Source organism: Sorex araneus, chromosome X (assembly GCF_027595985.1).
Source record: "Sorex araneus isolate mSorAra2 chromosome X, mSorAra2.pri, whole genome shotgun sequence".
Classification (NCBI taxonomy): Eukaryota; Metazoa; Chordata; class Mammalia; order Eulipotyphla; family Soricidae; genus Sorex; species Sorex araneus.
Genome location: NC_073313.1, coordinates 308,806,029 through 308,825,177, shown reverse-complemented (window position 1 = coordinate 308,825,177; position 19,149 = coordinate 308,806,029). Strand labels below are relative to the sequence as shown.

Below are 19,149 nucleotides of genomic sequence, written 5' to 3'. Positions count from 1 at the left end.
TAATGGTGAAAAGCCAAAAGCATTCCTATGATTCAGGTACAAGGCCAAAATGGCCACTGTCTACACTCTCATTCAACACTGCATAAGTCTTCGCAACAGGCAAGAAAAGCAAATCAAAGAATGCAGACTGGAAAAGAGGAAGTAAAATTACCTCTGTTTGTAAATAACATAATAATATATCTAGAAGATCATAAAGAGCTTCTTGAAACAATAAACCAATACAGCAAAGTATCTGGCTCCAAAGTCAGTACACAAAAATGAGTCACATCCGTATATGTAAATGAATTAGAGGAGAAAGAGACCAGAATCTATTCCTTTTAAAACAGTATCCCAAAACATCAAGTACATAGAAATCAAATTAACAAAAGAGGTAGAGATCTATACCATGAAAACTTCAAAACACTTAAGAAAGAAATAGAAGACCATAGGAAATGGAAAAATATTACCATGTTCTTCTTGGATTGGAAGAATCAATATTGTAAAAATGACCATCCTACCTAAACTACAATATAGATTCAATGAGTTACTATGCAAATTCAAACAATATTCTTCAATAACTTAGAGCTGTCAATAATAAACTTTGTGTGAAATCATTAAAGACCCACGTAACCAAAATCATATTGAAAAACTAGAAACTGGAGACATCTCACTAGCCAACATAAAACTATACCATAAAGCTATAGTCATCAAAATAGTGTGGTACTGGTATAAGTATAGCCTTTCTGACCAATAGGTCAGAATAGAATATCCAAAGACGACCATCCATCTATATATTGTCAACTAAATTTTAATAAAGAAGCTGAGAGCATTAAATGGAGTAAAGACAGACTGGGAAATGCTGAAATGGAAAAACAAAATAAAAATTTCAGACTGTTAAAAAGGGGTGACAGGAATTAACCAACTCACTATTTTTGACTTTTCTCTACAAGAGCCATTTGGCTAGAAAAATAATTTTTTGGAAAGAATATCGGGAGGAGAACTGGAAGATAATTCTGAATACAATAAAGTAGAACTATAGGGAACTATTGAATGTCTCCCTAAAATTCCAAAGAGCAGGTTGATTTCCCTGACCATTTTCAATGTTTCCAGTCACTACTGGGAGGCAGATTAAATACAATAAATACAATGCAATCTGGTTACCATTAAGAGACACTGTTCCAAACCAATCCCTAAAGACCAGCCTGAGGCACCTTCTAAAGTATTGTGATCCCAAATAACAGCCTCCTTTCCTTTACCTTCCTCACACTCAACTTTTAAATATGTGAAGGATATTAAAAGACCTTAATGTGGTTTCTCAGTCTGGAATTCTTTGTCTCCCAAGTTTGTTCTTCTGGGAATTGGGTTTGGTGAATTAGATCCAACGTTGCATCCACATAGCAGTAATAGAAAAATATCTCATGCCATGAGTAGGACATGAGGTAAAAGAAAACGCTATGAACTATATCATACCTTGCAACTTTCTTTTCTTTTCTGATGGGCAGTAGGCTCTGTCATTATTATATATATCCAATTGCCTACATATAGTTACAAGTGCTTGAAACTAAAATGGTCACATAGATCAGTCTTTCCTGAAAGTCAAAGACAGAGAATTCTATAGTGACCAATAAGTCAAGAAACATTCCTTTAAAATTTTTCAAGAAATAGAACTAAAATAAAGAATAAACTATAGAGTCAAAAATAATTTATCCTAACTTTGTTCTGTAGTACCTTTATTTGGTAACATGTATAGTTAGTATTCTGAAAAGTATCAGGGATGTTGCACCCAATTGAACTTCTTATAAGTTTTATTTGTCAGTTATATCTCAATGAAGCTGAAGAAGGAAAATTAAAAGAGTAGTGGGTATTTCCGGGGGATTGTTACAGAGCATGATGTATTAGATTCTCCTGCCCCTTGATCTCCAGGTCTATACCCATCTAAATATTATATGATTTCTTGAAGTGTGTAAGTTACCCATTACCCATTTTTTTGGTTAGGGTAATGAGATACCATATAAAAAAATAAAACAATTAAGCCTGGTACTTGGTGTAATGTGCATATTCAATGAATATGATATTTTTTATATGGTAAATTTTTAAAAATCTCATTCTTAGTGTAGCAATTATGAAATTGTACCTAAGAAGTTTGAATCCATTGATAATTGATGTTTGGCTTAAGTTATTTGTATTTCTTTGTTATTTATTTATTTTTTTGTCTTATACTATACCAGGTGATACTGAAGGCTTACTCCTGGCTCTGTTCTCAGGGATCACTCCTGGCAAGATAGGGGGACTTACGTAGTGCCCGGGATTGAACCCAGTCCTACTGCAAGCAAGGCAAGAACACTGCCCTCTGTACTTTTGCTCCAGTCTCATGTTATTTTTTTCCTTAAATATTCTGTATTCAATCAACATGAAAATCAAGAATATTTAAACTAATAATTCTATGAAGGATAATTTCTATACTCCTCTCAACTTCCAGACATAGGTAGACTGAGCATATAAAGTATAAAAAAATCTACATTTTGTAGAGAGAAGAAACATAACATTTCTTCACTGAAATGTTTGCTGATATGGAATATAAGCCTACTTTTACAGAAAATTCTTACTCACACTGGAAATAAATCATAGAAGTGATTTCAAAGACGAACAGATTGAAGTTCAGAAAGACAAAGTGATTAGGTAGTCAGTTGCAAATCTGGTTTTCTGATTCCCAGACCAACTTCTCCATACCATGAAGGAGAAAGGACATAATTCCTAGCGTTGTTTACAAATGAAACTCAAGATTCATGTAAGTTTGCGTGAAACATCTCAGTGTTCACAAGTCTGCATTGAAAGGATTAGACTTCTAGTTTTGAACTGTGAATATTATAACATATGGGAACCAAATTGGAACTTTTAGAAAAATGCAAGGACAACCATCATGTAATTTAATTACTTGACAGATCACACAACAGCTCTTCAGGCTTACAATTTCCATTCAATAGTCACAGCTTTGTAGCTTAAAATGAATAGAAATTATAGAGAAGCACATAATGAATGAATGCACCAGTGTTTCCAGAATCCTGGTAGAGAGAGTTAGATGAATGGATATGCTCCACAATCCTGACATTAAGGAGTTAAGAGACAGATATACAACTCACCCATTTCTTACATCCATTCTAGAGAAAGTATGTAATGAGCACCAATATGTGTCATAGATTCTATCTCAATAAAACAATATATCTGCTCAAAGATTATGTCCATCACTGGAGCAAAGAAGATAGTAGCTGAAATACCTCTTCCAATTTTTCACTTTGGAATAAGCTGGGTTTAAAGAAACAAGGTAGGTTGAGTTAGGGATTAAACTAACAGAATATAAACCATCATTCTAGTTTTCATTAAAAAGAACCCTTGACTAGAACTTAATCCATTAAATTGCATTCCCTTTATTTCACAAAGGAAACCAGAGGTATCCATCCCACTCACTCCACTTGATTCAGGCATAAAACAATATTTTATTAAAGATATCATCTCCTATCCCCCATTTCCCATCACTGAGTGGTAGGAGACACCCGTGGTTGTCTAGTTTCCTTTCTGTCTTTCAATTTGCAAGAAACACACCACTTTTAAAGAATAAACAATGATACCTATTGATCAAATCCAAGGTTATACAGCCAACACAGAAGGAAGACTGTTTCACAGAAGAACCATTATGTGTTTCTTGTAATTTCCAATGAGCATAATTCCATATGCATATTTACCCTATATTTCTAAAAAGCATAGTTTTTAATTCAAAATAAAGTTGATCCCATGCTTATCATCCAGAAATAAGAAGAAATAAATACACCCTGAGATTTAGATGTATGGATCTTAGATTTCAATGCACAATTCTTAAGTATTATATGACTTTATTAAAAGTAGTCAGGATTTCCTCTGGCTTAGAGTAAAAGGGCTTTCATGACATAACAGTAACATTAAAAATTTATTAGCTCATCATCTATAAGGCATATATATATATACATATATATGTATTTCTCTTGCATAAAACAACTCCAAAAGCCAGGTCTTTGGGGACTTACCTATTTTTGCAAGAGATGCTAGAAGAATCCAGAGGGTGACCTCATAAGGAATTTGCACGTAATCATAGTCCAGTGCAAAGACAGATATCTTCTCATCTGGTTCTGAGCTGGCAGCAGCAAACCGAACATTAGTTTCATGCTGAGCAGTAGAATTAGCAGATTTTTCCAAATCAGAAGATGCTTCGGAACACGTGAGGGCCACTAACAATAGCAACCAAGTCCAAGGACTGTAAGTCACAAACATCTTAAAACCCACTCTCACCCGGAGTGCCATTGTGTGTCACACATGTGAAGTGAGACCGGTTTCTAGGGAGCTGCGGCATCCACCTGGGTCAAAGATAATATAAGCAGAGCCAGTGGGTCATTCCGAGGCTTCCGGACAGGTATGCTATTGAGCTCTGAATGTAGATGTCTTCAAATCACCTCGAAAGGATTTGTGTTCAGGCAAGTCAGCTTCTGACAAATTTAGTCACTCAATAGGCTTGTTTAAACAGAAGAGCTACCTGTGAAACCATCCTGCTTTGAAAAGCAATGTCTGAAAAGCAAAAATATCTCCATTCACAGCTGTGTCCTCACTTTACTTCACACTCTCTTGTGAATGAAAACAGAAAAGACCATGATGTTCCTTTCAGATGGGACTGGAGTCATTCTAAGGAGGAAAGGAATCCTTTCTCCCCCCAGAGATCAGTAAGTAACCTGTCCTGTACCTGCTCCTTCTCTCCTCCCCCTGTGCTGTCATTTGTTTGGAATGGCTTAACCTGCAGGTAGCTTTTGAACTGCACTTAATTATTTGACTTTTGTAATGAAATGCTTTCCCTTGGGTGGTTTTCAGGAGGTTACACTACTGACACCTAGCGGGAGGCTGCAGTACCACACCTTGGCACGTGCAATAAGACCTTTTAATTATTATTCAAACCTGGACACTTTGAGAAAAAAGATGAGCTATTAATAAGTATGCCATATATTAGGCGTATACCAAAACTATTCTATAATAGTCACATGGCATATATATATATGTAATCAGGGGAGAGGAAGAGGAAGCATAGGAAGAGAAAAAGAATTTTGTTATTCCTCTATTCATAAAAAAGCATTATAACATTGTAACTGGGTGTATATGAAATCATTTTTAGATAAAGCCTATTGATATACTCAATTTTTATATCTTTAGATCTTAGCCACATTACATCTCAAAACGAACTTATTTGAAAAGGATAAGGATAAAATGGCTGCCTCTTGGAGTACGTGAGATCATTAAAAGAGGTCACATTAAAGCATTAAAAGAGCAAAGACTTGGCATAAAATTGACATTAATGTTTTTATACTTTAACTATTTTGATATCATAGCTTATATTAATGAGTGTATCTGATCCTATATATGTATAAACAACTAGTAAATATTATTAGAAAATTGAGACAGAAAGGGTTGAGGATTAGCACCTAACTGCAATTTCTTAGTGAGAAAATAAAATAAAGAGATTACATTTATATATTTTCTCTCTTTCCTTTGTGGTATTACTATAACATAGATCATGTCTAGACACTAAATGAGGTCAGATGAATCACTAAGTCACTTGATATGTTAATTAATTAGTTCAAAAAAGATGACAGGAATGTCTTTATAATGGCAAGTTTCTTTATAATAGAGATTTCATTACTTCTTTTTTTTTTAGTTTATTTTTAATTAGAGAGTCATCGTGAGGGTACAGTTACAGATCCATACATCTTTGTGCTCATGTTTCCCCTATACAAAGTTCGATAACACATCCCTTCACCAGTGCCCATTCTCCACCACCAGTAAACCCAACATCCCTCCCCCCCTCCCCAGTCCCGTCTCCCCCCACCCCACCCTGCCACTATGGCAGGGAATTCCCTTTTGTTCTCTCTCTCTGATTAGGTGTTGTGGTTTGCAATAAAGGTGTTGAGTGGCCATTGTGTTCAGTCTCTAGTCTGTATTCGGCCCGCATCACCCTTCCCCCACATGACCTCCAACCACATTTTACTTGGTGGTCCCTTCCCTGAGTTACCCAGAATGAGAGACCAGCCTCCAAGCCATGGAGACAATCTCCTGGTACTTATTTCTACACTTCTTGGACATTAGTCTTATAGTCTGTTATTCTATATTCCACAGATGAGTGCAATCTTTCTATGTCTGTCTCTCTCTTTCTGACTCATTTCACTTAGCATGATACTTTCCATGTTGATCCACTTATATGCAAACGTCATGACCTCATTTTTTCTAACAGCTGCATAGTATTCCATTGTATAGATGTACCAGAGTTTCTTCAACCAGTCATCTGTTCTAGGGCACTCGGGTTTTTTCCAGATTCTGGCTATTGTAAACAGTGCTGAGATGAACATATAAGTGCAGGTGTCATTTCGACTATACTTTTTGGCTTTTCTGGGATATATTCCCAGCAGTGGTATTGCTGGGTCAAAGATCTCATTACTTCTTAACTTTTTACTTTACTCTTCTTTTCCCCCCAAATGAGGCTTTCCTAGTGTTCTTATAGAAATAGACATTTTTAAAACTGCTCTTCCAAATTGCTAAACAAACCCCAAAAAAAGGTCAGTAACAAACAATATGACCTGGTGTTTGGATGAAGGAAAATAATCAATAATAAGAACTGCTTAAGACATCATCTCTAGATTCATTAAAAATAATAAAATAATATTATATGTTGCATGTAGAATATCAACTTTTAGATTCAAAAACGTAAGTAGGTTGAAAATAAAGAATGGAAAATTATACCATATAAACAGTATAATAAAGGAACTGGAGTGGTTATACAAATGATAAACAAAATTGACACAGATAAAAATATTACTAGGGACTGAAGAAGTTTTATTGAAAAATAATAAAAGGATCAATTTCTCAATAAGATAAAACTATAATCTTCTCCCTATCAATGGGATTAATCCCAGGAATGCAAGATTGATTTAACATCCAAGGGTCACTATCACTTGTCACTGTCATCCCGTTGCTCATCAATTTACTCAAGAGGGCACCAGTAACGTATCCATTGTGAAACTTGTTGTTACTGTTTTTTGGCATATCATATATGCCACGAGTAGCTTGTTAGACTCTGCCGTGTGGGTGAGATACTCTCGGTAGCTTGCCAGGCTCTCCAAGAGGGGCAGAGGAATTGAACATGGTTCGGCTTCATGCAAGGCAAATTGCCTTACCTGCTGTGCTATCACTCTAGCCCAACATTCAAAGGTCACTTTTTAAAAATTTAAGTGTAACTTGCCAAATATGTGCTGGAACTCTCCCATTATCCTTAAGCGTGTTTTTCATAATGGTACCATCTAGCATAATCACAGTACAGTATTACAATCAGAAAACATTTGAACCCATAGAGTTTTGGATTTCATTCTTTTCTTTTTTAACTGAATCACCATGAGATACACAGTTACAAAGTTGCTAATAATTTGGTTTCAGTCATATATTGTTCTAACACCTGTCCTTTCACCAGTGTACATTTCCCACCATGAATGATCCTTGTCATTAATGTCGATAAGCTCATTGAATTAGTAAATGAAAGATATAATCCATAGACTATTTAAGTAAACTGAGAGAGACAATCAACAAGATATAACCCCACTTTGTTTCTAGAACTTTCCAAATATTTGAAATAAAATAAAACTAAACATGATAAAAGATACTTACAATAGATAACCAACCATCATCCTTGAATAATTAGATGAATTCCCCAAAGGGTTAGGAACAAGACAAGAATGCCCATTCCTTTTTACTTTTATCAATGATTTATTGAATGTGATAGCAAAATCATAGGCAACAAAAGTGAAACAAAACACATAAACAAAACATCAGTGAACATCACATGATCAGGGCTGGAGAGCTAGAATAGGAAATTACTAACCTGTGTTGTGTGTGACTGATGTTGGTTTGAATAAGGATGTCCATTCTTGCTATTTCTATTCAGGATTCTTTCCAGGGCAATGGACAAGTAAGAAAAATGATATCCAGTATGAAAGAGGAAAACTAAAACTATTCCTAATACATTTCATTATCATTTTTATAGATAATCCTAAATAATAACTAAAACACTATTGTAGCATTGTAGCACTGTCGTCCTGTTGTTCATCGATTTGCTCAAGCAGGCACCAGTAACATCTCCATTGTGAGACTTATTACTGTTTTTGGCATATCAAATACGCCATGAGTAGCTTGCCAGACTCTGCCCTGTGGGTGGGATATTCTAGCTAGCTTGCTGGACTCTAAATGGAATAAATATTTTATATTATTTTCAATATATGAAGTCATATTAAGGACTGTTTCTAAAATAATAACAAACCAAAATGAAAGTAAGATATATTATCATAATGTTAAGAAATAAAATTCTTGATAATAAGCCTAACAAAAGGAGTGTAGGATATATACTGAGAAAAAAATTCTTTTTGAATATAATTAAGGTTTAATTACATTAATTTACAGTAATTAAGGTTTAATTACTTTAATTGAACCTAATGGATCAGGATTTGATATTTTATTTCACCTTATTTATTTATTTATTTATTTATTTTGTTTTGGGGCCATGCCCAGCTGTGTTCAGGACTTGCTCTTGGCTCTGAGCTCAGGGCTTGCTCCTGGTGGGGCTAAGGAAACCAGATAGGGAACCATTAATCATGTAATAAGGCAAGTTCCTTAACCATGTACCTACTCATCCAGCCCCCAAATTTCATATTTTAGGATTATAATATTTCTCCAAATAATCTTGAGATTCAATAAATTTCTGTTAATTTCCTGCATTTTTTCTAAAAATTAACAAGAAATTTCTCAAATGTGGCAAGCTACCTGTGGTGTATTCGATATGCCAAAAATAGTAGTCTTACAGTAGCGGGACGTTACTGGTGCCCGCTCGAGCAAATCGATGAGCAACAGGATGACAGTGCTACAGTGCATGTAGAATTAAAATTCCTAGATAAGTCAAATAATCTTGAAATAAAAATTTTAAAGTTAATTTTATTAATTTTATTTTTATAAAGTTGTTCACAATATTTGATTACATTTAATATTTGAACACCAATCCCACCACCGTTATACCTTTTACCTCCAAAGTTAGGATATTTCCATCCTGAACCCCAACCCCTGCCACAAAGCAGAACCAAAATAATTTATCTTGTATTGTTTGTTATGAATAAACCGCTGAAAATGCTCAGAAAAATTTTCCTTAAAGGAAAGTGTGTGAAGATTGCTATGTTTCACCCAGAGGCCATTAGCCCTTCTATAAGAGATTACTAACATGTTGTTAAAGGTAGAGCCTTGTGTGCACATATATAATCTATTTCCCTCTAAGGTTGGTTGCCTTCCACTTTAAACCCCATTGAATGTGGTGTGCTACTCTTGGAATATGAGTGATTCGAGGTATGAGATATTGCACAGCCACAAATGTGGCTGTGCAGTCCAGGAACGGGTTCACTCATGGGTGAGGCTTGGCCTGAGCATGTGGAGAGCGGCTGTGAGCATGGCGGTGGTTGAGTTCTGGAGGTTTTCGGTGGCAGAAGCTGGATCCCTTGGGCAGGGAGAGGTCTCACTTCCCTCTGGGGTGCCCCAAATGAAACAGCCTGGTGCGGGGTCTGGCGGCATGGCTATAGCAAGTCTGAAATAAAATTTTTTGAGTGGAGAAAATTTTTGGACTGGAGCGATAGCACAGCAGGTGGGGCGTTTGCCTTGGATGTGGCTGACCCAGTTTCGATTCCTCCATTCCTCTAGGAGAGTCCGGCAAGCTACCAAGAGTATCCCGCCTGCACGGCAGAGCCTGGCAAGCTATGGTGTAGTTGATATGCTAAAAACAGTAACAAGTCTCACAATAGAGATGTTACTGGTGCCCGCTTGAGCAAATCGATGAACAACGAGATGACAGTGCTACAGTGCTACAGTGAGTGGAGAAATTAAATTTGGGCCATCTATGCAATGGAATAAAATACTGTGTGCTACAAATAATTGACCTTAAAAATTCATGCTAAGAGAACCAGTTTAAATCACTTTATATTATAGGACAATTTATAAGGTATGTCTAGAATAGGTCAATTTGTACCAAGAGGTATTTGATTAGCTATTGTTTTCGGGTGGAATGAGAGGTAAATGGAGAGAAAGAGGAAAGAAAATAAGATTTCCTTGGGGTTATGGTCAATGCCACATTGTAAATCTTTGTTGATGATCATACAGTTCTGTTCGTACACAAATATTCATTGACTTAAAGATTTTGAGTGGTTGGATTTTATAGTACATACATTTTGTGCAATTTAAATTTTGTGCAATAAAAATGCTTTTTAAAGTCTATGAAGTGAAACAGGTAAGTGGGGTCATTTGCTATTAGTTCTAATTGCTAATAACTCAGCAATTAGTTTACAAGGAAACACAATTTGCTTCTTGGTTATATGGCACATCTTCCAGAAAGCAATGTGGAATTACCATGCTTTATAAATGCCTATAGCAGTATGAAGAAAAAGAGAAAGAATTTACCTGAAGAACCTTTCTGTCTCCCTTCTCCTGTTCATTCACATTTTCTTCATAAGGCATTAACTTCTTATATTTATGGGTGCATTTGTAGAATATCTATGTGTATATATCATACACATGACACTGCATGGACTCATAATGATTTGGATGTAGAAAGACAAGTTGTTGCCTGCTTGGATCCAGCCAAGCTAAAGCCAAGCTAATACAATGAGAGTCTTGAATCTTCACAATCCATTGATATCAGTGGAGCAGAAGACAGAGAAATTGCCTTTTAGTTTTGTAAGACAACAGCATTCATGTGTCAGTGAGAGGGAGCTTGGAGAAAACTGATGTCTTCAGTATGGAAGCTCTCCTAGTACACTGCAGCCCTCAGTGCCAGAGTTGAAGAATGAGCTACAGGTCCTTCCATGCAGCTGGTGTTCAGCACTCGTTGCTAAAAACAACCTCAAAGTATATGGAAGAGAAGTTCTAGCTATCTATGACTACTGGGTGGGTAGATAGTATTCCATCAATTTGCTCAAGTACAGGAGCAGTTGAGCAAGCATGGGTATGGCAGCCTCAGCAAGAGGTCAAGGCCCATGCAGATGAATCCAATCAAATCCTAGGGGGAGGAGAAGGGAAGAACTTATAAAGCAAATATGGTAATTAAAATTGCATCTCAATCAATTCACTCTTTAACATGATCGATGTGACCAATAGACTCTAAGCCCTGATTACTTCTCCTGTTCCATATATCCAAATCCACATAGTTCCTTAGCCTCTCTTTTCAAATAAAATGCAGCTCCTTTTGACCAAAAAATATGGCCCACTCCTATCTCCCATCTTTATCTGAACATTACATCTGGTTCTTTTAGTATTCAATGCAGAAAAACCCCATCTCCTCCCATGATGGAGGAGGGATTCTTTCAAGACGTCTATTCATTTCTATTTTTCCCAGGAGTTGCTGAACTTGTCAAAGCAGAGACTGACAGAAATGCTGCCTTCAGTACCCAGCACAATGTCTTGCACAAATGGACTATACTTGATTGATAGATGTGGCGATTCCTGCTAAAATAAAAGCTTTTCCAGGGCTCAGGATGTGGCTCAAGGGCCAGGGAACAAGTCTTGAGCATGTATGTCTTTGTTTGATCTTTGCTCTGTGTGGCCTCCACCATTCCCTACCATCACTACCAAACCAAAAGTTTCTCCTATCATCCACAGATTGTCCACAATCAGACTGTTTTGAATAAGTTAGAATGAAACTTCCTTCAAAGCTTCATAACAAACTTATTTCCTGCTGAGTTTCAAAGTGAAGGAAGAAAGTGCTAAAATAGCTTCCTGGAAAGCAATTTCACGAGAAAGCTTCTTAGGCAATATTAACCACCAGAGTACTTACCAAACAGGCTCTGCTGTCAGATGACCTGGCTTCGTGCTCCAGCTCCAAGGTCATACATGTACCACATGGGTAACCTTGGGAATTCACTTAACCATTCTCCACCTTGACTTTCTTGTCTAAAAAGTGAGGAAAATAATGGACACAAAAGTATTCTGCGTACCATAAGTTAATAGTCATCAAGGATTTAGAACAGTGACTGACAAACAATAAGCACCAATAGTTTGCTTCAGAAAGGGGGCATGATGATTCCAGATTTATTCAACAATCACAAAGAATTGCTGCCCAGAATGCTGAGGATGCATGGATGCATGCCCCAGGGGCTTTCCAGGGGCTTCCAAAGTGCTTCTTGAGAGGCTTCCCACTTGCTTTTCAGGTGCTTCCCAGGTGCTGTTCTGAAACTGGCCTCCATATGGCCAGGAAAGAGAGACTGATAAAGAAGCATGTTACTCTGGATTGGTAGGTGACTGTTGTCATGAGCATGGAAGTTTGGGAGTAGGGGTTTTTAGCCTGCTCTGACACTCTTTGGTACCTGAGCCTGAAATCATTGTGATCCTTGTTACCTGCTCTGGAAACCTGTCAACTCAGAGATCCAATAGTGAGAAGGACCAGACATCCTATCTTCAATCACCATATCCAGTTCATCCATAGAAGTCCATAAAATATGGCCCAAGAAGGATAATCTGCAAGCAACTTAAGTGCCATCTGCATAGTACTTGATGCATAGATCGGGGCTTTTTCTTCTTTTACTCAATTTCCCCAAAACAGGAAGGAAGGGATAGAAGGAAGGAGGGAAGAAGAGAGGGAGGAAGGGAAAAAGAAAGAAAATGAGAGAGAAAGAAAGAGGGAAAGAAGGAAGGAAGGAAGGAAGGAAGGAAGGAAGGAAGGAAGGAAGGAAGGAAGGAAGGAAGGAAGGAAGGAAGGAAAAATGAAAGAGAGAATGAGAGAAAGAAGAAAGAAAGAAAGAAAGAAAGAAAGAAAGAAAGAAAGAAAGAAAGAAAGAAAGAAAGAAAGAAAGAAAGAAAGAGAAAGAGAGAGAAAAAGAGAAAGAAAGAAGGAAAGAAAGAAAGAAAGAAAGAAAGAAAGAAAGAAAGAAAGAAAGAAAGAAAGAAAGAAAGAAAGAAAGAAAGAAAGAGAAAGAGAGAGAAAAAGAGAAAGAAAGAAGGAAAGAAAGAAAGAAAGAAAGAAAGAAAGAAAGAAAGAAAGAAAGAAAGAAAGAAAGAAAGAGAAAGAGAGAGAAAAAGAGAAAGAAAGAAGGAAAGAAAGAAAGAAAGAAAGAAAGAAAGAAAGAAAGAAGGAAAGAAAGAAAGAAAGAAAGAAAGAAAGAAAGAAAGAAAGAAAGAAAGAAAGAAAGAAAGAAAGAAAGAAAGAAAGAAAGAAAGAAAGAAAGAAAGAAAGAAAGAAAGAAAGAAAGAAAGAAAGAAAGAAAGAAAGAAAGAGGCGAGCTTCCCGTGTCCCAGCCTGCTCCTCGGACCCTGAACACCCCAGCCTTCCTCCCACTCCAGACTGCCGCCCTAGTGGCCGGCATGCTGCCCACAAGCACCGCAGCTGTTCTCTCTTCCCGCACAGGTGTGTGCTATTGTGGGGAAGGGGCGTGGCCTAACTGCCAGGGCGTGGCCTAGACAAAAGTGGGTGTGGCCTATTTTCAGGCCACAGATATTCTCCTAAAAACCCATCAATATGTTATTTCATCTCAACCTTCATGTCATGTCCAAGAGTAACATCCTAGCTATTCGTAAACAGTAGGACAATAAAACACAAGGCTTCACATAAGGATTAAAGGAACATCTGAGTGGGAGGCCATGTTCTAGAAGGGGAAAATAAAAAGGCAACCACCATTGATCGAGCCCATCCAGAATCCTTTTTCGCAACAAGAGGGAACAGAGATACTGATCTTGAAGGTCCCTCTTCCATACCACCACAACTACATGAAGAAACCGCAAATCCCCACTGCAAGCAGAGGATGATGAAAGGAGTTCAGAAACCTCAATAGACGTTTCCTGCAAACTTGAGCTCTCTGATAAAGAATTCAGAGTTGAAATCCTCAATACGTTCAATGAACTCAGTGGAAAGATTGACAACTTAAAGGAGGACCTGACAGAAACAGTACAACAGACAACCGAGAAAATACAGGAAGAAATGAGAGCAGAAATAAAAAACCTACAAAAAGAAATGAAGGATTCGGTAGATGAAATAAAAATCTCTGTGGCTGCCCTCAACAATAGAATGACTGCAGCAAAAGACAGAATCAGTGTGCTTGAAGAAGAGCTGCAAGAAGCCTACAGGCAACAACAAACAATGGGAAGAGACCTCAAAATAGCTCTAGGGTGACTCAGAGTCCTAGAAGATGATTTCAAGAGGAACAACATTAGAATCATTGGAGTACCAGAAGGACAGGGAACCAACGCCAATGAAAAAGCCACAGTCAAACAAATCATTGCTGAAAAATTCCCAGAGCTGGAGAATGCAGGCATCCAGATTCAAGGTGCCCGAAAGATGCCAGCTAAAAGAGACCCAAACAGAAAAACCCAAAGACATATCAAAGTTAGACTGATAGGCATCATGGATAGAAACACAATACTGCAATGATCAAGGTTGAAGAAGGAAACCTCATACAAAAGAATGCCCCTTAGATTCACAGCAGACCTATCAGAGGAAACCCTCCAAGACTGAAGGCAGTGGTGGGATATAGTGAAAAAACTCAATGAAATGAACGCTTCACCAAGAATACTTTATCCGGCTAAACTCTCATTCAAACTCGAAGGAATGATACACTATTTTGGGGATAAACAACAGCTCAGGAACTTCACAGACTCAAAACCAAACCTAAAAGAAGCACTAAAGGGGCTATTGTAAGACAAGAAGAACCCCTACAAGCACAACAAACCCTTACATAAAGATGGCTCAAAATCCCATAACAATAATCTCTCTTAATGTCAATGGTCTAAATTCACCAATTAAGAGACACAAAGTGGCAAAATGGATTCAGAGACTGAACCCAACATTTTGCTGCCTGCAAAAAACACATCTGAATAACCAGAACAAACACAGATTCAAAGTCAAGGGATGGAAAACAATCCTGCAATTGGACAACATAGATTTCAGGTTGAAAAAGATTAGAAAAAATAGGTAAGGCCATTTTTTTATTAATCAAGGTATATGTACAGCAGGAAGAAATCACACCCCTAAATGTGTACGCACCCAATGAGGGACCAGCCAAATTTCTACAACAACTGCTAACAGACCTTAAGAAGGACATCTCAAGCAATACAATAGTAATTGGAGACTTCAACACTGTCCTATCACCCCTGTATAGATCAAGAAGTTTAAAACCCACCAAGGAAATACTGCCTTTGAAGGAAGAAATAGAAGAGATAGGGCTAATAGATCTATACAGGGCTTTATACCCCCCAAAAAGGGAATACACATTCTTTTCCAGTGCACATGGAACATTTTCCAGAATAGACTATGTGCTGGGCCACACAACATAACTCAATTGAATCAGGAAGATAGACATTGTATCAGCTATCTTTTCAGACCATGATGCACTGAAGGTAGAAGTTAATCACACACAGATGCAGAAAACCAAATCAAACACCCGAAAATTAAACAACTCAATGTTGAACAATGAGTGGGTTAGGAAGGAAATCAAGGAAGAAATCAAAAGGTACCTGGAAGCAAATAAGAATGAAGACACGAGCTACCAGAACCTGTGGGACACAGCCAAAGCCGTGTTAAGGGGGAAATTTATAGCTCTGCAAGCATTCCTCAGGAAGGAAAAAAGGGCTCACATAAATAACTTGACTTCACAGCTTAAGATTTTAGAAAAGGACCAACAAAAGAAGCCCAAACCAGGCAGAAGAAAAGAGATAATAAAACTTAGAGCAGAAATCAACTACATGGAAAACCAAAAGACAATCCGAAAGATCAATGAAACCAAGAGCTGGTTCTTCGAGAAAGTAAACAAGATTGATAAACCATTACCAAGACTCACAAAGAAAGAGAGAGAGAACCCCTATAAACAGAATCAGAAATGAAAAGGGGGACAGAATCCAAAGAAATTAAAAAGATTATGTGACTACTTTGAAAAGCTGTATGACACAAAACAAGAGAAACTAGAAGAAATGGATAAATTCCTGGATTCCTACAATCTCCCAAGGCTGAACCAAGAAGAGGAATATCTGAGCAGTGCTATTAATATCAAGGAAATTGAAACTATAATCAAAAGTCTTCCCAAAAACAAAAGCCCAGGTCCATATGGATTCACTAGCGAATTCTTCCAAACATTTAAAGAGGACCTATTGCCAGTTCTTCTCAAGCTTTTCCAGGAAATTGAAAAAACAGAAACCCTCCCAAACAGTTTCAACAAGGCTTATATCTCCCTAATACCAAAAGCAAACAAAGACACCACAAAAAGGAAAACTACAGGCCAATATCCCTGATGAACACGGATGCACAGATTCTCAACAAAATATTAGCAAACAGAATTCAACATGTCATCAAAAGATCATACACCATGACCAAGTGGGATTTATCCCAGGGATGCAAGGATGGTTTAACATTCATAAATCAATCAACATAATCCATCATATCAACAAAAGAAAAGATAAGAACCATATGATCATATCATAGATGCAGAGAAAGCATTTGACAAGATCCAGCACCCATTTATGATGAAAACTCTCACCAAAATGGGTATAGAAAGGACTTTCCTCAATATAGTCAAAGCCATCTACTACAAGCCTACAGCAAGCATCATTATCAATGGGGGAAAAACTAAGAGCCTTCCCCCTGAGATCAGGGACGAGACAAGGATGCCACTCTCTCCTCTGCTGTTCCATATAGTACTGGAAGTACTCACAATAACAGTTAGGCAAGAAAAAGGTATTAAGGGCATTCAGGTAGGAAAGGAAGAAATCAAACTCTATTTGTAGACAATATGATACTATACTTAGAGAACCCTAAAACCTCTACCAAGAAACTCTTAGAAACAATAGACTTGTATAGTAAAGCTGCAGGCTATAAAACCATCACCCAAAAGTCCATGGCTTTCCTATATGGAAATAATGAGAGAGAAGAAAGTGACATGATAAAAGCAATCCCGTTCACAAGTGTGCCTCAAATGATCAAATACCTCGGAATCAACTTAACTAAGGAGGTAAAGGACTTGTATAATGAAAACTACAAAATGCTACTTCAGGAAATAAAAGAGGACATGAGGAAATGGAAATATATCCCCTACTCGTGGACTGGAAGAATTAATATTATCAAAATGGCAATACTCCCCAATGCATTGTACAAATTCAATGCAATCCCTATAAGGATACCCTTGACATTCTTCCAAAGAAATGGAGCAAGTACTCCTGAAATTAATATGGAACACAGTAGAATAGAGGAAGGAAGGAAGGAAGGAAGGAAGGAAGGAAGGAAGGAAGGAAGGAAGGAAGGAAGGAAGGAAGGAAGGAAGGAAGGAAGGAAGGAAGGAAGGAAGGAAGGAAGGAAGGAAGGAAGGAAGGAAGGAAGGAAGGAAGGAAGGAAGGAAGGAAGGAAGGAAGGAAGGAAGGAAGGAAGGAAGGAAGGAAGGAAGGAAGGAAGGTAGCTCTGGCCAGTGCCAAGTTCTGCATTGGCACATGATGAATTGAAAGATCAGTTCTCTCCAAGATCAGTTTAAGCAAAATAATAGGCAACATCTCTTCTTCTTCCCATAGTGTGTGGTAGTAATTGACTTAACCAGAAAAACATTTATACAGTGCTTCTGAAACCGAAGTATCTGTTTCTTGCCCCTGAGATCCTGTCACTTTGTCAGAGCCCGAATTTTTATTCTTTTTTAGGAAGAAGAAGAAGAAAACAGTGACAGAGATTTGGTCAGTACTGTCCAGAAACACAATTTGCTTTCCAAGCCCATAGCTAGCAATTAAGTGGCATGGCTTTAGATAAAGTTCTGGAACATCATACCCCTAAATTGAAAGCCTGCATCCCAAGCTGGATTGAAGTCAAGGGATTTGACCCTGCTCTCAGGACAAAAAAGCTGATCTCTGTCCTGCTTCCTCAAAGTTAACCTTTGCTCAGAGAAGCAGAGGGAACTGCGGAAGAGTTATCAGCCCTGAAAGAGTCTCTAAAACTGGAGTGAGAGGAGAGACACCCTGAGCAGGTAAAGGGGACATGAAGATGAGTTATGGAATGAGATTGGCCTTTGTGCCAGAGTATAATCCTGTTCTAACATTTCTTACAAGAGGAATTTCTCCCTTAAGGAGAAAAACAATGTTGTGTGATTTGGGGCATGTCTTAAGCATCTCCAAACTCAGCTGCCTTACTTGTCAGTATGATGATGTCGGTGACAATGATGCTGATAGCCCAAGAAAACTTGAAGATTAGTGATAAGCCATTTGACAGAAAGAAATGTTTTTATTCATAGCAGCTGCTAGGTGAGTGCTGTGTTCATTTTATTCAATGTCTAGGCAATTCTTGCATACAAGCACCCTAAATCATAAGACAGAATAAGTTTTTTAAAATTTTTTCATTGAATCACCATGAGATAGCCCATTATAAAGCTGTCCCTGATTGGTTTTAGTCATGCAGTAGTCCAATATCCACTCCTCCACCAGTGTACATTTTCCAGCACCAATGTCCCCATTTTCCCTCCTGCCACCCCCTAACTCCCCCCACCTCAACCTCAGCCTGCCTCTTTGACAGGCACCTTTCCTCTCTCTCTCTCTCTCTCTCCTCTCTTTTTTGTCTCCTTTGGAGCAATTTGGTGGTTTGCAATAGATACTGAAAGGTATTTAAGTCCTCCTGACCCCTGTTTTTCATGGCCTTGGATATTAACCTCAGTGCATTTTCTTTATATTCACTGTTCACTGTCATCCCAATTTGCTCCAGCGGGCACCAGTAACGTCTCCATTATGAGACTTGTTGTTACTGTTTTTGGCATATCAAATATGCCATGGGTAGCTTGCCAGGCTCTGCTGAGCAGACAGGATACTCTAGGAAGCTTGCCGGACTCTCCGAGAGGGGTTGGCTGCGTGCAAGGCAAACTATTGCTCCAGCCCATTTTTCAAATAAATGCAGTCATTCTATCTCTGCCCCCCTCCTTCTGACTCATTTCACTTAGCATGATACTCTCCATATTCATCCATTAATAGGAAAATTTAGTGACTTCATTTTTCCCTAACAACTGCATAGCACAGATTAAGTTTTTTGAAGTGATAGGTATCCTCTTAGAATGATAATGTGGGTAGGTAGAGTAACATGATACT

General features: G+C 37.8%; 1 protein-coding gene across 1 annotated transcript in view; it reads right to left on the bottom strand.

Annotated features, from left to right (window-relative positions):
- SLC9A4 (solute carrier family 9 member A4) overlaps positions 1 to 4,331 on the bottom strand; it is a 58,500-nt gene extending 54,169 nt beyond the window's left edge. Inside the window, exon 1 of the mRNA XM_004617919.2 lies at positions 4,038 to 4,331. Coding sequence (XP_004617976.2) covers positions 4,038 to 4,311 — 274 coding nt within the window. The 5' untranslated portion in view covers positions 4,312 to 4,331. The remainder of the gene's footprint in view (positions 1 to 4,037) is intronic.
- Between the last annotated feature and the right edge of the window lie 14,818 nt (positions 4,332 to 19,149).